Source organism: Aythya fuligula, chromosome 11 (genome assembly GCF_009819795.1).
Source record: "Aythya fuligula isolate bAytFul2 chromosome 11, bAytFul2.pri, whole genome shotgun sequence".
Classification (NCBI taxonomy): Eukaryota; Metazoa; Chordata; class Aves; order Anseriformes; family Anatidae; genus Aythya; species Aythya fuligula.
The window spans coordinates 8,300,425-8,322,024 of NC_045569.1; the positions used below are offsets into that span (position 1 = coordinate 8,300,425).

The window sequence follows — 21,600 nt, forward strand, 5'->3', positions numbered from 1 at the left end:
GGGGACAGCGCCCGCTGAGGGCGGCCCGGAGCGCGGCGAGCTCGGCACGGCCCCGGCGGCGCCTTCCTGACGGGCCCCGGCAGCGGCGGCCGCGGCTCTGGGGCCGGGCCGGGCCGTGCTGAGGGGGCGGCTGGGGCCGGGCCGCGGGGCCCTGCGCGGGAAGGGCGCGAGGCGCGAGAAGAAAGCGCTGAGGCGGGCGGCAGGGCCGAGGGTTTAATGGGGGAGTGCAGGGGAAGGGCGCCGGCAGAACATCACAACGTTTAAAACAGCGTTATTAAAGGCTTCCCGAAACGTTAGAAACGCGCACGGTTTACAAAATCCGTATTATGCGGGGCGTATCAGCAAAACATTACAAACGGAGTTTCCTCAGAGCCAGTTCTGAGAAATGCTTTAGACGTCTGAGTAACTGGAAGGACATCTTACCCGCCTTGCTTGGCTGCTTTTTTCCCCTCTCCGAGCCTTGTGCTGCTTATCGTAATTCAGACACACCAACATTTGTAACGCAGAAGTCACTCCATAGTCAGAATAAGTTATTTTATTACAAGACATATAGAACATATTTCCTCTATTGGCAATCTTGGTTCTGCAGTGCAAGTACCACCACATCACAAGGTAGAAAGTACCCAAACCATGACATAGGATCCATGAATGAAACAAACTCAAATTATCAAAATTACGAAACAGAACTTGAAAGTATCTACAGTACTTATGATATAAATAGTGCAAATTATATATATCTACAGCATAAGTATTTAGAGTATCAAAAATTTTTCGGAATAGCCTTGTAAAGAAGGTAGTCAGCACGAACCAGTCAGTATTACAATGCCAGGGACCTTAAAAACAAATACACCACTTATTTTTTCAAGAAGAACTGTCGAGCTTCTTCCCAGGACTGCCGGGGGAATCTGTTGGACAGCTCAAGATAATCTTGAGAATTGAAAAATTTTTCTGTTGAAGACAGAACATAAAATCACCAAGTTATTCCCCCTCTAGATAAGATGGCAATAAAACAAGAATAATGAACACGCAGCCAATTCGAGATACTTCAAGTCATTTGCTCCCCTCCCCCTAACAAAAACTTCTCACATCACGGAGTAACGCTAATGCAGAGCTACAGGCATCGAGTCTGGGCTTTGAAAATGGGGGCACGGGGGCCTGATGAGCAGAGGTGCAGGTTTTTAATTTACTGGGCTCTCCGCGGCAGGCACTGCGGCATTATGTATGGCTCTACATACTGCGTGTTTCCAGACCCCGTGGGGACCCGCTCAGCCGTGCTTGTGCTGGCGCAGCCTGGCTCGGCTCAGCAGCCCCCTGTTCGACAAAGCGCTGCGGAGGAGCTGTGCTCCCCGATTCCCCCAAAGCTCGCAGCAAGATGGCAAGCGCAGCTTGTACTCCTGCAAGCACTGCTGGTGACGTGAATGGACTACACATGCGTGCGAAGGTTTGCAGGATCTGACCCCGCCAGCAGCGTGTTGCAGTGCAGCACTGAACAATGGAGAACTTTCAAATTCTTTTCAGAGCAGCGTTACTGTTCCCATTTTTATTTTTATTCTTTTTTGGGAGGGGGAAACAACCCTGTCTGTCCTTCACATTTAAAGTGATATAATAGATAAAATAATCTTGCTCATACTGCTATTATTAACTCAGCTTTTTGCAACAGGGGAATGTTTAGAAATTACACTCTCATGTCACCACATATTCATCTTTGTTTAAAAGTTCATTCAGTTTGAATAATGAAAATAAAAAAGCAGTTTTCCACTTGGATTTTAGATATTTCTTCAGCAGATTCTCATGCAAATGCAATCCTGGAAAGTTTGTTTTGCAGACACTGCACGAGGCTGCTTCAAACTAGAAGGTATAATGTTGACAGTAAAATCACCATGTTTATGTTAATTTTAAATTTTGTAATTTATTTTTAAACACAAAGCTTATGTTTTAGACCTAGAACTGCTTATCTTCTGCCAAGCATTCAGCAATACAGTGGTGAACTTCTGCTTGCTATTAGGGAGAAACAACTGTCCAAGCGACATACTTTACGCAAAACGCGGGTGACTCAAGATGATTTTCCCATCAATGTACTTGAATTTCACATTTGTTCAACAAGTAAGAGCTGTCTTAGCTGAGAATCTTTCAAATGGTTAGTCTAAAATGGTTAACTGCATTTTTACACAATACTTGGAACAGAGGAAAAGCTGCAATTCTTCTGCAAACTGACAAACTTTACAGGATAATTACAGGACAGTATTTTACTAATTTTTGGCTCCTCTGGTGTATTGGTATGGCTCCACGGCTTCTGTAACCTAAAACTTTTGAAGGTAGTCTTTGTGACAGCTAATTAAATGTGTGCACGTACAGGATCACATTTTAGGACAGAATACCACACAGCATTTAATAAAGATTAACAGCCTGAATTCCTGATACTGTGAATAGCAGACTGGAAGCCACACACGTTTTAGTCAAATTTCAAGCTAGGGAGCCTTTCCCAAAACTGTAAAATCATTCTGCTGTATTCCTTTCATGGTGAGGCAGATTGAAAAAATATCTCATTCACAGTAAAATGTATTATCTACATATTTTGTAGCCTAATTGCTACTATGTTACATTTCATGGAGACCTACCCCTCTGATGAGATAACTGATTATCCATTTGGCCTGAACTCTGTGCAAAGTCCTATGAAAAAAAAAAAAAAAAAAATCAGGTCTTCAGATCTTGCATCTGAGGAAATAAAACAACTTTGTAAGCATTCACAGTCACCCAAAAATACTAATACATTATGAAATCTGTAAATTATCCGTAAATTAACAAATTGTCTTGTTTGCTACACATCATAACAGAGAACTGCTAATAATTAAATTCTATAATATACAGTGGAGTTCGTAACTTTTTTTTTAATGATACTTTAATACACATCACAGAAAAACAGCTTTTCAGTATCTTCTTTGGAAATAATTATCATGACTTTTTTATTTGAGACAATTGATATAGCTATATTTCTTTAAAACAAGTAGTGTTTTAGACTTGCACTACAGAGCCCAAACACACGCTTACAAAATTGTTGAATGATCCCAGTTTGATCAGTTGTGCTTCCCGGTGACCCAGGAGCCTGAGATCCTGATTCCCTGACAGTAAGTGAAGTTTCTCCAAGGATTAACTCCAGGCAATACTGCACCCGCTGCTCCTACTGGGCAGGAGGCTGCGTCCTCCAGAGTCGGCAAGGACACCGACTTCGCTCTGAACCAAGCAGGATTATGCAGCTCAGCTGCCCCAGTTCGGAGAGGGTTTTGAGGAGCAGATCTTTAGTTTAAGCTCTCCCTGAGCAGAGGTGGTTTATTTGACAGGAGATACAATTTAGCAAATCATAGATACTTCTAAATATGTATTTTTAAAAAGTATTTCAGCCCATCTAGAAACAGAAATAACAAAGAAAAGATGATGCAACCTTCGGCGGGAGGATAGAAATAGATCTGTTGGCCACGAGGCTTAACGTGGATAGCTGCAAAATCCAGCAATCATTTTCCTTTGATTTACGCTGCACACATTTAACACACTGTATTTAAGTGTTATATTCGTACACATGACCAAACTTTTACGTAAACGGGACTTCTTTTTGCATTCCCTGGCACAGGAAGAATCTCATTTTCTAGTCACAGGGAAACATTTTACAGACTTTACCAAAATTTCCACTGAAGCAAACGAGAGATTTGCTTGACAAACTGCAGCGGGTTGAAATAAAAGTGCAGGGGCAAGGCTCTTCTGTGTGTACGGGGATTTGAGCATTCCTTGGTTCCTTTCAGAATCGTCCTTTATGTGTGTGTGTGTGTGTTCAACATTTGGGATGAGATTTTAAAAAGAGTAAAATATTGAGGTATCAGCGAAGCCAGCAAAAACTTGAGTGTAGAGCCCACGAGGATCTTCTGTATTTTAGGGCAACTCTTCTAAAAGCCTGAAGGAATAGCACGGGGACTTGGCATCTGAGATATAAATACTCCTCTTATTAGAAATCAAATGAATAACACTGACCCTTGCAAATATACTTATATTTTTCTGAAGCTACTGGGGATTTAAATGCCACTATTAGACTAAAGGAATCAAGGTAAATAACCTTAATTATTTGATTGGGGACACTATTCCTTACTTTTTTTTTTTTTTTTTAAATTGGAACACAAATCAAGCTTGCTGCATTTACTGATAATGCTTATTTTTTGCTACTGCACCTTCTAGAGTGAAATCTGTAGTTTCCATATTAAAATGTTTCAATATAAAAGAATCAAAGATGAATTACAGCTTTGTATTTAAACAGAAGTTCATTAAAATATGGCCAATACTTCTAATGCTAAGTTACGAAGTTTTCATTGTCATTTTTGATTTGATGTGCAACTATTTTAGTATCGTAAGAAGAAAAAGTAGTCCCACTCAGAAGCTTGATAAGTCAGTTATAACTTAGTTAAGCTAAGACTTTTAGTAAACATTTAGTTCTTACGCCCTCTCCCCCAAATCTGTGTAGCCTACCCTTTGACTAGCTGTAAAGCATTAGGAACGAGTTGGAGCAATGTTTCCGTATCAACAACAGTAACTCTCAGGTGACTGATAGAGAGTCCTAAAAGCATATTATTCTGTAATAGCAAAGTGTTTATGAAAACAGCATTTATTCATTTGAAGATAGATGGATAAACGTATCGGCAAGCATGAGGCACACGTGAAAGCTGATAAATAAAGCACAGCATATAAATTTACACAAAGAGAACAAACTCGCTGTAAATCCTTATTCAAAACAGTATTTGTAATGACCTCAGTGGCTTACTGTCAAAAATAAAGATTGCAAGATTAGACCGGTAACATATGTTCTGTGTATTTTCTGCATAAAATATATACACTTCTGTTCAGTTCTCCCTGTAAATCTGATGTACACAGTATACAACTGTACATTTATATATAAACAGATTAACATACAGATTTCAGATATGCTGTATGTGCAGCCCTTTAAAAAAAAAAAAAAGTATTTTAAAAGAATTGTCTGGTAACAGTATGATCTACACCAAATCTTCTTTTCACGTCCAGTAACTTTAATGACAACAGGATGCTGCAGGCGATAGGGAGAACCCAAACTAAATGGTAACCTTTCAATGTTTTAAGATGTCTCAAGTACAGGCATCATCTGTGGTTTGAAAAGAGCTGCACAGAATCTTAAAGTACTTCAGTGCTGTTTACTTGTTTTACCTAAGGCAAGCGATTTCTATATACACAGCAAAGGTGAGAAAAACGGCTGCAGTCTTCCTGCACGCACTGCTCTTACTGGCATAGCTACCTGAATGAACGTGGCGAGTAACACACAGCTCATCTCCTGCTCCAGGATGATCTTGTTCTGGGAGTTATTGTAACAAGCAGCTATTAGTGAAGGGAAGAGCACTTTGATTAAACGAGGATCACTGAAATACTGGAAAGGCAACTGGCATAGCTTCTGCAGCACTGTGGGGTGACGGCCAGATTGTACAATGATCTGAAAACACAAACGTAACAAAATTAGAACACGTAGCCTATCTGGTCTTCTCTTCCTGTTAATCATCAAGAGTGTTGAAGTCATGCTAAAAATATGAGCATGGCTGAGAAGAAAACATTTTAGTAAATACTAAAAATAAATCTTAGAACATTTAGTCCAACTAACTTCTGTTTTAGTGTGCAAATATTATTTTTATTGCAGGGGAACACAAAGAAAATAAGGCTGCGAAACTGCTTTTGCCTGTATCACCAAAAAAGACAGTAAAAATAAGAACTGGATTAATCTGAGCATTACAATACTTTTGTTTAAGACAAAGAATTAAAGCAAAGGCACTGTTCTAAGTTTAGGACTACAAAAAAACACCCACAAAAACAAAGATAGAAACAACTGCTGCCATTTAAACACAGTAAGAATATCTTTATTGGAAAAAAAAAATATATCAAGAGCGAGATCACCAGGACCATAAAAGCCTGATGAAGCTTGCTCATCCTTTACTGGAGTGCTCTCTGGCAATCACAGAGGACTCTGTTTCATCATAGATGTCTGCTACGCATTCTCAGGCACAGAAAGAAAAGGTGATTGTAAGCTGCACAGCAATGAGTTTCAGTAGAGACTCCAAAAGATCCTCCCATCTGTATTTCTTATCTCAGTTTCTATCAGTGCCATTGACTCTAAAAGGAGAATTGTTTAGATAAATGGGACTGTTGTCATGAAGCAGGCTAAGTTTACAACTGCGTACATCTGGAAAAATAAGGCAATGCTATACTGGTTTCTTGCAAAGGAACCTTTCCAATTTACTTGATATTTTTATAAAGTCTTTGTGATAAACTAACAAAAATTCAAAATCGGATCCGTTCCAAGCAACCTCGATTAGACAATTATAATATGAAAGAGCTGTTTGACCTAAAGTTGGCTTTTCAGCATAGGAGGAAGCTCCTATAGGGCTGAACACTGTAAAACTTAGGGTCATGACTGTAAATTGTACTTGGAAAAACACAATTTTTACAGGTACACACCCAGACAAGACTGCATTGAAATTAAAACCAGAAGGACAGAAAGAAGCAGTTGAGACCACAGGAACATAAATTACAGGGATTTACAAGTTTTCAAAGCACTTTTAACAATACCTTAAGAACACACTCTGAGTTGATAATGCATTTCAGTTTAAAAACAAGATCAACAAAGTAATAGTTTGCATTTTTTTCAGTTCACCAGCCTAAAAGGCACTGAAAACCTTTCAAAATACTGGCAGAATTGTCTTAATGCCCTTAAAGCCAGGAGGAATTTTTAAGAGACAGACAAATACGTGACAATTAAGTATACAGTGCTCTTTTGAGGAAAATATCTAGCCCACCACGAAAGCATTTGGATGATGCTGAACTTAGCTGTTGGCTACCACGCTTTGTGCTTACTGCTGGAATTGTAAATTAATCACGGTGGGTATGATCTAACTCTAGGCTTTTCTATGGCAAATCCTACAGTCAGAAAAGTACTTTGAATCAGTCGTAACTGTACTAATGTAACTACAATTGGTATTTGTACAGGACAGAGTGAGAGAATTCCACTTCTTTTTAATGGCCACTGGACCTGAGGAATAGACCCAGAAAAAGCAGTTTTGAGGAGTTTTCATTTTTCATTTCACACTTCACTTCCCTTACCTGTTCTAGAAATGCCATGGATAATTAGCGAACTCTTCTCAAATGAACAGTGCAGACACCCAAACAGCGCTCACAGAATTACTATTTCATTACCTTTTTTTTTTTTTTTTAATTTTTTTTTTTTTTTTTACTAAGATGTTATCAACATTAAAGATAGGGAAGTTATACACAAGAGCTGCTGATTATTTTAATCTGGTATTTATCACACATGGAATCAATTAAATGAGTTCAGCTCATTGTACTAATGCAGCTACACTAAACCTGATACACTGCATTATGTAGCCTGAAAAAAAATCATGAAATAACTTACCCCTCACTGGAAAAAATTCCCAAGCAAATAGACCTCTAAGAGCATATTCCTCGTTTCACTGTCAAGTGGCAGAGAAAGTGAAGTCCAGCACTCAACTGAGCAGATGAACATTAAAGAAAACATATGAAAACCTTGTCTACGACTTTTTTACGTTGGAAAAAGTTTTTTTTTTTTTTTTTTAAACAGTCACTTCCTTCTCTTTGCTGGACAATTCTAGGGAGTTTTGCAGACCTGGAATACTCTTCTCATAAAATGCTCTCATATGAGATACAAACCCCTTACTGAAAGGCTGTGCAGGAATTCCTGTCACATACTAGAATTAGCTTTTCTTGTTGCTCTCTCTCCAGCCTGAAAGTCAGATATGCCTGTCAAACGTAACAAGATCTTAATTAAATCACTGCATTTCTGTACAGCCAAGCACTTAAGCACCTGCTTAACTCCAGATATGTGCCTAGGTCCCATTAATATTTGCTTGTGGTCTTTTTCTGAATTGAGACCTCTACCAAATTAGTAAAAGCTACTCTACTGTTATTCAGAGCAGTTCATTCAAATTGCTGTTTTCTGTATTTTACTTAAAGTGTTGCCTACTATTAATTTCAAGATATTCATATCGCCTCATTAGTTTTGCCTGTGCTTTGCTTAAAGAAATTGCAAAGACGATGAACTTGCTTAGCCTATGTTGGTTTTGACCCAACACAGTAAACATTGGAAAAACCTTGTGAAGACAAAAGCTACATGCAGGTAAGACAAAGTGCAACTATGTTTGTGAAATACTATTTCATGACGAATTAATAAAGTTTTTCTTCCTGCTACCTGCCAAACTGAAGACCATCTCCAGTACGTTTCAGCAGTGGAAGCGGAGCCCAGCAGACGACGAGGAGACGTGAGTAACAGACAGCACACGAGCAAGCACTGGCCGGTGGTGCACTCTGCTCTCCACGTAAAAGCATGTCCAAAACAAGAAGCTAGAGCATCTCAGGTCCCTTACTGTGCCAGACAGGCAGCCTTTCCACCACGTAAGTGACAGTTAGGAAGGGCTGTATACAATGCATGCCACTCTAATACTTGATACTGTTTACTTTCAAGCTTCGCTAAGAGCCATGTTTAGGAACAGTGATCTCCATGCTGGGTCTCTGTCTGAATCTCCAGTTTCCAGCTCGCATGCTGTGTCTACAGAGCCGCACTAGCTGACTGTCCAGCACAATGACTGATGTGATGACCTGGGGGAACTTTTTACCGAGCAACACCTCTCAGGGTTGCCTATCTGTTATCTTCTGTCACTCCCACTGGTTAACGCCTCCCGCAGGCCCCACTAATGTGCTTCATCTCCAATAGCCAGAGGGGCAGGCACTCGCCTCTTCCCTACCCCATCCAACAAGCCCTGCTTCCGTGTGCCTCTCGAATGCAATAACCATCTCCATCCACTGAAGCTTACCACTTAGGAAAGAATGATTCCTGTTGTCTCAAGGTGGAATCCATTTTTTTTCTCAAGTTTCTTTGGGCCAATATTCACTATATAGTATATTGCTTACACATTGCTGCAATTCTTCTAGCTGTGAAAGTCTGAAGCAGTATAAAAGTCAGTCTTTCAAAACAGGCTACAATGACAAAAGCCAGCAATATGCCACACAGCACTTGAGCAATAAAAAAAGGACAATCAATCAAAAAAATTAAAAGTTCCTTGTAGTATTGGAACAGTAATAAAGTTGTGAGGGGAACTCATCATTTTGCTAGGAGATAAGGCTTCTCCTGCTGCGAAACACTGAAGCAGTGTTTCTGGCTACACAGTCCAGGTGACTGCTAGAAGGCTTTTCCGTCCTGGATCGTGCAATTCTTCTTTGTATGCCCGCTGGGACAGCTCCAGCACCTTTCTTTTCCCTTTTCTTTTCCGGCACCTTGCAAAGCAGATCTTCACAGGACTGAAGACCTTTGCTAGGGACCTAATAAATGCACAAGCATGAACCTAAATAATGTAAGTTCAATTTCCTCTGAATAGCTTAGGCAATGTACAGCTCTTCCCTTTCTCTGAGAAGCTCCGGAGACCCAAAAGGAGCTTTCTGTGGATCCTGGAGCAATGAGAATCTGGAAGCTGTGACTCCCTTCCTTGCTCGCAAGGGCAGGGAGATAACTGCTCGCATACACAGGGGCAGTCTTTGCATGAGAACTACCAAGAGAAAGACATTTTGGTGAACACCTCATAATTCTTCTTACATACTGTATGCAATATATAAAACATCTGTCTTGGATTCAATCTTTCCCTATATACCTTTTATCATGAAAAAAAATACTTACATGCCTATGCATAAACTTTTGCCAAAGCTATGCAGTAAAATATTCATAGCTAACAGGATCCTGCTTTTTTGATTGATACACATCAGCAGCTACATGTCGTAATAAATAAGAAGTCAAATCTTACCAACTCAATGGCTAATTTTACAAAAAGAAAAAAATAAAATAAAACAAGAAACCTCTAGTCTTTGGAACTGCACTAGGGTAGCTAAGTTTATAAACATCTTACAAGTAATAATCAGAATTTTCATTGAGAAATCTGATGTGTCAGTCAGAAAGCTGAGGGATGGGTGCATGTAAAATCCTGAAAAAATATTACCCAAATTGAGGTGAACTAGTGATTCATATATTCTTTAAGAACTCTAATATCCTGATTTGACTCGTAAGTGAAGATGGCTGTGGCTTGGTTTTCAAGAACTAGTTTAATCAAAATGTTTTTTTTGAAGATTTACATTTTTTTTTAACCCATGAGGAAGTATTGCTGCTGACAATCCAAATGTCTGTTTCCAAGTTGTAACTTCATACTTTCTACATGACAAGCATTTGAAAAAAAAAACAAAAAAAAAAACAAAAAAACTAACTGAATTTAAAATTTGCCAGCAACTCTTCAGAGATTTAGAGAAGATTAAGATCACAGATTGTTTTTAAGTGCTTCTATGCACACACACATTAAATATTGTCAGATATTTTGCTACAAGGAACAACAGAAAAAAGAAGGTTCAGTCTTACAAAATGATCTTTTTTACTCCTTCTGTAACGCTCAAGGCCAGTCCAGGATTACTAGAGAGTGGAAGTGGTGATTTTCAGAGCAATATTTAGTTTAGTTCGACTGATGGATTTAGGTTTTCTTGTTTCACTTGGACATTTGCAGCTCTGGAAAAGCACCATTCATGTCATTTATTTCTGTCCATACACACCATAAAAAAGCAGGAATTATCTTTCAAAAAGTGTAATTAATTTTCTGGTCAGGAGGAACAGAAAGCCTGCAGCAAGCTTTTTGTCTGTGCAATGGCGAAACAAAGAACCGAGAAGCAAGTATTCAGTTGATTCAGAAAGCCAGGTTCTCAAGGAACTAAACTGTGCTAGAGCAGACAAACATCATATTGTGAAATAATTATTATTTACCGAGGACTGTATATACCTCTGAAAAGCTGCAAGACATCATCAATTGTACTAGTGAGCAGCATGTCTAAAATTTGTAAGAGTTTTTGCCATTTATTGTTTCCTCAAAGGTTGCTGGCATTTTTCATTATTTTTTTTTTCAGTATTAGAAATTGTAGCTCTTACATCAAATGTAAAGTGAGATGAAATTATCACAGCAACGTGTAATTGGAAACAGGAGAACTGGCTTGAATCTTAAAGTTAAGTATAAAATTTCCTGAAGTGATGCCTTCCTCAGCTCTTGCAGAGAAAACACTCTTAATGAACAACTGTATTCCATAGTCTCTTAGTAACAAATAACAGCCATTGTCACTGCAAGCTGATTTTTTTTTTTTTTAATGAAGCAAAGCATTAAAATGTCCACTTTGACTGTGGTCTTCTGCTGTAACCTATTTCAGGTTCAGACACAATATTCTCTGAACAATGTGGACTACAAGGCTAATGGTTCTCTCTAAGGGGCACCCCCTGGCACTTCCACAATCTTGCATGACCTACAGTTCTCAACTTGGACATGGCCATTGTAAACATTTGGCTCTTAAAACTGTACTGTTGGTATGGGAACTATTAACGTTTCTTTTCTATTTATAATTTCTATCAAAGTCAGTTCTAATTGGCACAAACAACTAATCGCTTTATTGAACAAGAGCTGAAATGTTGTGCATCGACTCTGTAACCACAGAGAATACATCAAACGGTTAAACGCTTTTGTTTGATGTCAGGTTATTTATAACTTCGTAAAAGAAATAAGTCTTTATATTAGTAGCCTAGAGTTTCTCTTCAAAGTTAGATCTGCATTATTTCTTTGCTTCTATATAAACAGATCCCATACTGCTAGTATTTAATCAGCGGAATATGTCACCACTTAGGCTCTTCTTCTGTTTTAAGGTCAAGCTCTTTTCTTTCCATTTTGCAAACTCCGCTATTGGCAAGGCTCTGAGCAAAGAATGTTCTAAACTCCTTCTAACATTTATCAGGAACCAGAGCGCCATTTCTATGCAAAAGCAATGTTCCAAAATGCTACATTCAAATTTAAAAATAAGAATTTGGTCTATTTGAAATATTTCAGTGTTTATTTTCTTAACAGCACACACAAGCTTTCCGAGAGAAGTTGGGCAGATAACAGAGTTCAGAAATAGCATTTGTCTTCCTATAAACCACATTATGAGTGGTGTCCTTTCAGAGCTAGCTCTATGGTTTAAGAGCACAGTGCTTTGTGGTGCTCTGGGCATGCATAAGAGAAGAAAAAAATATCTGAGCAGTTTTTGTAGAATCATCCAAAGCTCTTTGGCCATGCAGATAGGATAACAGCAAATATAAGTACAGTGATATGTTTAAACATGTAAAAATGTCTATCAACAGTGACACTAGTGAGAAACTGAGATGAAGAAGTTCTTGGTGTGAAACTCTTGAAAAAAATGTCACTCAAAATGATAACCAACAAGGTACCTTAGATAAAAGAACAAAGATTATAGAGATTAAATTCATCAATAAATAAATTTAAAATATCAGCTTGACTAAAAGATGAGAAGAGAATGGAAATGATTCCAAGAAGCACTGAGGCTACCTGTGAACTCAGCACAAGCCCAGGCTACAGGATAAACTGGTTACTTAACAGCCAAACCAGGAAGAGTAGTAAGGAAAAGCTTTACTTTAAAAATGATGGAATTTTAGCATTTAACATAATGACAATAAAATAAACATTTAAACACGTGAGGTTGTTCTCATGCTTCATGTCAAGCACATACTTAAATATCTTTTTAAATTCAAGGGTAACATTACTTTATAGAAAAAGTTAAGCTTTATAGCTTCCAAAATAATGTAATGGTGGATTTACATGTTTAAGTGTTGGAATAATTATTTATTTATTTTTATCAGAGAAGAATATTATTATATATCAAATGTATTGTGAAATACATTTTCACATAAGCTTAAAAAAAAAAAAGCTTTTTTTTTAAGCTTTTCATAAGCTTAAAAAAAAAAATCTACCACGTCTCAGTTCCTTAAGTATGGTTCTGAACACTGAAACGATCAGAACTGGACCTTGCAGCCCTGCATTATTTTTCAAGAATCATCTTCTCATTTAGATAAGATCTTCAACTTTAAGGATGCACCACTTGGAACTTGATTTGAAGCCTAGAGAGGGAACAGGACCTCAGTCAAAAGAAGTTCAAACTGACTATTGGAAGAGGTTTCTGCAATGATCCTTGAAAAGAGATCTAGCTGGGTCAAAATCTCCAGAAGGTGCGAGTAAATAAATTATTACAGTTTAAAGCACAAAAAATAATTTGTTTCTCTCAGAGCATTCTCTCTTTTCAAAACCAACCAAAAACCTACTTGCAAATAAGCTACAGTCTTAGAATTTTTACTACTAGAACATTTTGCTTGCTTGCTTCAACAATAAATGTAAAGGCTTTGTGAAAGTGTCTGATTGTCAACTAAAAAGACTGAAACACATGGAGCTACTTGACGTTACAGAGCTGGCTTGAGAAAAAAGCTTCAGAGAGCAAGAAAACGTACTTTTCTGCCATGAAAAATACGCAAGATTTTCCATAGTATTCACTTTTGCAAGACTTAATCCATTTTAGTTTTTTTCTTTATATTTCAATATCACTTCAATCAAGTGATACTCATTTATTTGAGCTAAATATGATGAAATAGGTTTGGGAGACTTCTTTGGGTCTCTTGCATGTTCCCACCCATACTGCAGCATCCAAGTACTTGGAACAACTGCCAACTGCTGAAGCCCAAAGCTGTGAACAGAGAGCAGGCTGATGTCCTCTCTGTGTGGGGCCAGCGATGTTCAGGACAGTCACTGTGGTTCTGCAGAGACTTGGAAAACTTTAAGTTTATGGGAGAAGCACAGGGAGTTCCTTCACACATGAGGCAAAACAGACAATAGCTCACAAGGCCTGATTAAAGATTTGCAGACTTTAGACTTTGTGTTCAGTTTTGGTGTGAAATTTAGTTCTCATGGAAAAGAGAGACTGGCACGCTTGATTAGAAAGAGGCAGAGGAAAGACAGGCATCGTGCAAGCTTGTGCAGGCATCTCTGCCAATGCATCTCCACTGGCCAATGCCAAAATATTCCAGGTCTAGGTCTTTGCTGAGAAGAAAGTGCTTATGCCAAGCTTTATTTATTTATTTTTTTAAAGTGGAGATTAAAAGCCGAGGCCACCAAACTCTCTTCCTGATCTGAGATTAGGACATAGTTCTCTGGAGGCTGTGACATTAGCCACTCACTCTCTCCAGCCCTCTCCTCAAGGCTTTACTTATGGATGACGTATTAAGGTTGCTGGACGTACTGCTTTTGATGACATTGGGAGCCAAGTTTATTCTTTGGTGTTTACAATTTAAGAACAATACAATAAGATCAATAATATCCAAATGCATTAAAATGCATTGATATCCAAATACAATAAAATCCAAATGCATTAATTTATCATATTAACTCCTATGTGCTCTCGCTCCCTCTCCCACAGGAATCAGCCGGCCATCCTAAACTGAAACTAAATACAGCTGATTTCACTTTAAGTCTTTGCTCACATTATAATTCCTTCCCTGCGCCCTCTAAACAACAAATAAAAAAAAAAGAAATGAGAAACATTTTGGAGCGTTAGAAATACAATGGAAACATGAAGCGTTAAACATGCAGTCCACCATGCTCACATCGTATTTTATTTGCTTTGTCATCGATCGCTCTTTAAACGTTGTTGTTCATCAGGAAGCTCAAATAACAACAAAGGTGTCCGACAAACCACCCCTGAGGCACTCCCAATTTTCACTGCTCGGCTGGCGAGGAATGCCAACTTTTCTAAAGCCATGGGTTCGTTTAGGTGAATTTATGCAATTTGACTATGTAAGATTGATAGAGAAAAAGCATACGTTACAACGCTGTTTTCATTTACTCCATTTTAAGATGGTGAGTTTAATCCTCTGGGGGCTGAAGTGCTCCTAAATGGTAGTCAAGACTACAATTTCACATGACTCACTCACTGAAATCAGCTATTCCACAAAAATTATTATTATTTTTTTTAAATTAAAACTTACAAAGTTTTAAAAGGCTTTTTGGAAAAGACTTAACTAAACCAACAACCTCAGTATGAAATCCATACCCCTAAAAATACCCCCTCTGAAAAAAAAACAAACACTATCAAAATCAGAAGTAATTTCAGACACTGTTTGCTAACATAAGCAGCTATTAAGCACACAGTAACTACCAATTCCTGTACCTTTACTCTCGTGTTGTTTTTTTAAACCTCCACCTATCAGATCAAAATTATTCCAGTCCCAGCCTAGTCCCACAAGCAACATAAATAATGGAGGTTTAATGATGGCCTCCAGTAAACAACCTGCATGCAATCCTTACATAAGATTTTATAACCATTCTAAGTTTCCCTGTTATTCCAGTTTCCAAGTTCCACGATTGCTACTTTTTAAAGCTATTTTCTTTACACTAACACTAGATGAAGCTGGGGCCATTTACTGAAACTCAGCACAGTCAACTGCACAAAATAATTTCCCTAAAGAAGACAGCTTTTAATCTGAATTCTTTTTGTGATTGTTCCTTACAACTAGCAGTACTTGTAACCGCAGTTAGGGCACGTAATATACATATGTACGTGATACATTAATCAACTTCAAGTTCATACGCACACCACTTAATGAGGGATAAAGTATTCTGTTATTTTATGTCAGAAATAATATTTGTCACAAGAAAAAACGCTAAAAAGTAGGAAAATATAAGCCAGTCGTTTAAATAAAAAAGAGGAAAGAATCTATGTATGGAGCCTTTCTTGGGAACTTTCTACCATATATTTTTGTGATGAAAACAAACAATAAATTTCACAAACCTTTCAGAATTGTGCCTTCCACACAATTTTATTTCTTTGAAATTATATTTTTATTTGTTACACTACTTGTGACGTTCTATATTTTTAAGACAGAATAAATTCCTTTCCCCAAATATTCTGAAATCTTACTGGTCCTTGTTCCTGTGAGTGGAACAAGATGGCACACCTGAAACATGCTTTGCAACACATTTTCTACATCTATGTAGCATGGATAAATTTCTCGTGAGTGAATGACACTATCAAATTTAACTCCTGCTAATTTAAAGTCTATTGCTATTTTCAACTTAAGGATTATTTGATATTAAGACCTCAATTATTTCTAAGCTTACAATGAAAATAATGTACTGATTGTACGGACACAACTGCCTAGGGATAAAAAGTTTGGAGTGACAGAGAAACAAATTAGTTAAACTACTGCAACTGCAAGACAAACTTCCCAGAATAAAATCCCTTCTTCAAAGACATATGGTTTGCATATCTCTTTTCTTCAAGCGACACTGATTACTGTAGTTAAAGTTCCTAACTGTATCTACAACAAACCCTACCTTTTGTAACAAAAAATTAAAAAGCTGCATATGCATCTCCCTAGCTCTTTTACAGACATGTTAGGTTTTGCAATGCAGTACCGCTATGTTTTAGCTCAACAACTTAGAAGTATAAAGTCCTGTGTACTACAAATCCCAGACGTTAGTGAGATTTTGCTGGAGCATTCTCAAAACAGCATGTCATATGTGCCAAACAGTGACAAAAGAAAAAGCTCTATTTATTTAAATCAATTGCACAAACGAACAATGCAACTTCTTTTGAAGCTTGTCAGACAAAGTCCTGAGCTGGAAGATCTGATGTCTGATGACTTTTCAAATGCAAAATATTCAGTAAGTGCAATGAATATGGAAAGATTCTTATTCCCAGTACGGCAATGTGAAAGAAGCCAAATCATCTGTCATTCATGTTAATTTAATTACAGGACCACATTCAATTATCCAATATAATATGCAAATGAAGTGAGTTGACAGCACATGCTAATTACAGTCATTGTAATAATTAAATCCAAGAAAGGGAATAAAAATGTAATGAAATAGAAGGATATTTTTAATTAACAAGAACATTTTAATTAGCGACTGCAGTCCTCTAGTGCGATTGGCTTATTAAAAGATGGGACATTATTTTTATTACTGTTTTGTTTTACATCTCTACCCTCAGTATCATGGGAACCATTTCGTAAGTTAATAGATTAAAGGGTGGCCAAAAAAGGGTGACCACCAGTTCCTGGATCATACTTCATGCAAAGCAGACGCCTAATAAAGCCGAGCCCCGCTCGGGCATGATTACAGAAGGCCGTCTCGTGGAAGGCGGGCTGTCTAACTCTATAGTAAACAGAAGTTCACGTGCCGATACAAAACAGACAGCGCGGTTTAGGCTTGACTAATGATGTTGAACCATTTAAAATATTAAAAAAACACTTTGCTTTTTGAATTTTTCAGTTTCATAACTGATTTATTTCCTCAGTGACAGCAGCTGCCCTGACAAGGCTTTATGAATGTTAGAACAAAGAAAAAAAAAAAGGAAAGGAATATTACCAATATATTACATGTGGGCAGAGTCAGCAAAATCATAGTCTTTCTAGAATAAACAGAGCGAGCACTATCAAAACACTTGGGAATGCATTCCTTCGCTGTCCATTGTCCTCATTGCTCCTCGACAGAATCATGTGGGTCCGGACCAAAAGCTAACAGTGATAAAACCACGAACTGGAACCCAGCCACGGACACTGCACACGTGTGCAGGACCCACCGCGAGACCCTGCCCTTCCACGGGGCTCCTGCAAGCTGCACTGAAATAGCAGGCTGGAAGACAGGAGACAGAAAGGAACTTCCTTTTTGTGTTTGCCACTCGACTAACTGTAAAGAGCTTTACAGATAGCAGAATGAAACCAGACAAACCTGAATTACATTCAGTGAGTGGTATATGATGTTCCTGGAAGATTTTGCTCTATAATTGTGAAATATTTAGGAAATTGCCCTTCTATTATTTTGACTGCATAGGGGCAATAATTCACTTAGCTTAAATCACAGTACTACTTCAGAAGGTCAATGTCGAGGTTGACAGACTGTAAAATTTCTTTTTTTAGAAATCTCTCTTCTCCGAACTGCAAGTTTTTGAATAATTAACACTATTTTTTCTTTTTTTCCAGTATGCCGTTTGGGATATTTTATCTGCTCATGTTGTTGGACAAAGTCACACTGAAAGCTCTAAATAACTCTGTTCTTTTTTTGGTAGTTGAAAGGAATGAAAACTTACACAGCTTTGTAATAAGAATTACAAATGCAGAGAGGAAAAGACCTATTTAAACTACAAACAATTCAAAACAAAAATGGATTTGACTGTAAGAATAATGCGAGTCTGCTGCAAAATACATCAGTTATCGACTCCTTATAAAGTCTGTCCAAATAGTAAATAAAAAGAGCTACCAGGCTCTGTGAAAGTTTGGTTTCATAGCTCAAGTCTGTCATATCTATTTTTACGATGCAGTTCTTTCCAGGAGTTCAAGCCTGCTACGTGAAAGCTTTCACTGTGAGACCAATTTTTTATTTTTAGTAGCACTCTGCAGATGATCCACAGTGAAAGAAAAAATTGGAAGCTCGAAACGTAATAAAAAATTAAACCATAAGGGAATGAGTAGAAAGCACTTCACCTTTTACAAAAGGCATCATATCTTTATTGGAAGTCACAACACTAACAGCACCTGAAAATAATGACCATATGCAAGTCTCCCTGCCTACCTAGTAGTAAAAGTAAAAATATTATTTTATAAGCTTCCCTACATTTTACGAGTATCTGTGTGAGCAGGACTCTGGCCTTTTGAAACTTTAGCAATGCTGTCAGGAATAGCACAATCCACTAGGAATACAGCTGTAGACTTTGTATGTACACCTGTGCGTATTAAAGAGTCTATGGTGGGCTGAACACTCCCTTATTACTGTTCATTTTGTTAATTCTCATCGAGAATTGTAATGGAGAAAACTTTCATGAACAAAAATGCTGCTTCCTCAGTTAAAAGCCAGGGAATAGGAATATTAAAACACGAATATCAGAAATTAAGTAAGAAGTATGGCGTGACATCTCTGCAGATAGTACCACCAAAGCAAACCACCACAAAGGACTGCTTTTAGCATATGAAAAGTACTAACATAGCACGGTCGTTTTAACAAAGACCTAAACTTGCCTTGCATAGCTGCCAAAGCTGCCTTTTAATCTTGAAAATTAACTCAGTTTGGGGGTAGATTAGTGACGGCACATGACCTCAACCACAAGTGCACATGCTGAAGACTCCAAGACATTGTAAAATTACCAGCTGGGAAGGATGCCCACAAACAAACACACGATGCACATACTTAGTCTCTTGCCTGCCTGCCTGCCGCCACCATAGCTCGCTGCTGCTGTGGCACCGTGCCGGCTCCTGACAGTCGGACCTCTGCCCCAGGGCACGAGTGCTGAACAGTGACAGGCACTACAGTGTGCTCTAACAGACATTGCTGGTAGGAAATCCCTCTTCTGTGCTATTCCTGGCACATTTATAGTTGCAAGTCCTCTTTGCAATGAATCACATCTGTTTATACTTGTGTGCCAGAAAAGAAAATTTGAAACTGCAGAGAAAAAAAAACATTGTATGCTGGCACCTCTGGATGCCAGCACAACTACTTGTGCAGCAGTGGGGATGAGAAAATTGCAGCAGTATCACACGGATTTTCAAAACGATCATGCTAAAAAGTACTGCCCACAGGCAGTCCCTGTTCCTGAGAGGCTCTAGACCGTGGTTTGTACTTTGGGGGCCCGACAGTCTGTGTGCTGGGGAACCGCGCCAGCCAGTCCTGAATGGGATTTGGCTCCACAGGGTAGGAAGGCTGCAGGATCCTCCTTCAGGTTGTGGCCAAAACCACAGAAACATTACTATATAATTATATTATATAATTATGGAATATTTTTGACAGCATTGTCAGCTTTAAGATATTAGAATGTTCCAATTATAGTCAACAACTGTAAGAACATAACTGGACAGCTTTTCTCTAACCTTTGCTGACAAGTTGAACCACATCTTTGTTTTGCTCTTCAGCTGAAATGAGGGGACCAAGCTCCTGATCCTGACACCAGCCCCAAAAACGCAGAAAAAATGGGAACCAACTGCTAAAAGTTTGGAGAAAGAACAAACCAAAAATTCACAAAAGACTATACTCAACTGAATCACACCAAAGATGAAGGTGCTATAATGCAGTTTCCACACATCCAGAGTCAGGCTCACATACTCAAAAACAAAGAGCAAGTGCCAACCTCTGCCCTGCCCATCTCCCTGAAACGCTGCATGTAAGCTGAGGAAACCAGACGACTTTTAAGACTAAAGTGTATGAAGTAGTTTCCAAGTTTTGCAACTGGGTTATTTAATAAGCTGTTTTCACCAGTATGAGAAGTCACAGAGTCCATTAACAAAAGTGGACAACAATCAGGGAAGTTAGGTGGGGATGTTTACTGTCTGTTTGGCAGAAAGTTTGCTTTACTAGTAGAAAGATACAATGAAAAGAAGGTTTAAATGTAAATGAGCTCTCTGGGTACCCAAGCAAATGGCTATGTTGGCATCTGAGGACGTGCCTTCATGGCAGGCTAGTTGGTTGTCTTTAAAAGGTTGTACTTGGATACCACAGCTGTCCAATCAAGCTGCCATGAACTTAATTTGGAATTACAAATATCAGTTGCTGATCTCTGCTTACCTTGGCAGAGAGATGCTAGTTATGATCAATGTGAGGTCAGCATTGTTGTCTGCATAGAACACAGAGTTTGCTTACAGCCATATAAAATTAAAGATTTTTTTTGCTAAGATGTAACTTCAGCTTCTGTTTTGCAAATGCATGTTGTAGTGTTCATTGGAATCCCAAGCGCTGCAAAAGCAGTGTTGAGGGGATTTGTTTCTTTTTTTTTTTAAGTGATCCATGACTAAATGTGCACATGATAACTTCTGATCCCATTTTCCATTTGCCTTACCTGATTATCTGTGTTGTTTACAGTAAAATAGCCCACACAAATAATGACTTCATGCAGCAATCTTTCACAGGTATGCTGAGAACAGTACCACAGCAAAGAGCTGGTAATATGGCGGAACGCAAGGGACAGTCCTTCGGCACCCACAATAGACTGAAAAAAAGGCCAAGAAACAGAAATTACAATCTAGCGGTATGTTATAGAAATTATGTGAATCACATATGCATCAATGGCACACATTTTGGCGCATAGTACCGACTATGTTCTTTGTTGCAAGAAGTTTTTTTGGAGGAGGACAAAAACATCTCTCTTATTTCATTCAGTTACACCTGGACTGTAACATTAAAAGCCACAAAAATAAGAATAAATTCAAATTTTAAAGGGATATGGGAAAATTGGGTTCTGCTTAGTTGACATGCAGCGTAGCATTTGGTCGACCATTTCATTTGACTTACATGTTCCAGGAAAAGTTAATGCTAGTAATATTTCCTAGTAAGAAGCAAAAGAAAACAAATCATCTTCATTTTTGCAGAAGAGCAAAATGCATTTTGCATTAATAATTTGTGCTCTGAATGGAATACAAAGATTAATATGAAATAATGACTTTGCAAACATTTTAAAAACACTCAAATGGAGAGAACATTGAGCTGCGAAGCTTTTTGGGATACTTTTTAGAAGTAGGCAAATTGCTGTAACGTGGAGATTCAGAATTAGATTTTATCTGCACAGCCTACAGCCTCTATTTAATAAACATGTCAAACAGATAGAACGACACAAGGTCAAAGGGGAAGACTAAAGTACAAG

The 21,600-nt window shown here is 38.3% G+C and overlaps 1 protein-coding gene across 2 annotated transcripts in view; it reads right to left on the bottom strand.

The window, feature by feature from the left end:
* Positions 1 to 205: 205 nt before the first annotated feature.
* The window catches only part of SCAPER (S-phase cyclin A associated protein in the ER), a 157,812-nt gene continuing 136,417 nt past the window's right edge, over positions 206 to 21,600 (bottom strand). For both annotated transcript variants that reach the window (XM_032194784.1, XM_032194785.1), the window contains exons 29-32: positions 20,800 to 20,949; positions 5,306 to 5,497; positions 2,619 to 2,670; positions 206 to 948 (exon numbers count right to left, since the gene is read on the bottom strand). In XM_032194784.1, coding sequence (XP_032050675.1) covers positions 854 to 948; positions 2,619 to 2,670; positions 5,306 to 5,497; positions 20,800 to 20,949 — 489 coding nt within the window. In that variant the 3' untranslated portion in view covers positions 206 to 853. The remainder of the gene's footprint in view (positions 949 to 2,618; positions 2,671 to 5,305; positions 5,498 to 20,799; positions 20,950 to 21,600) is intronic.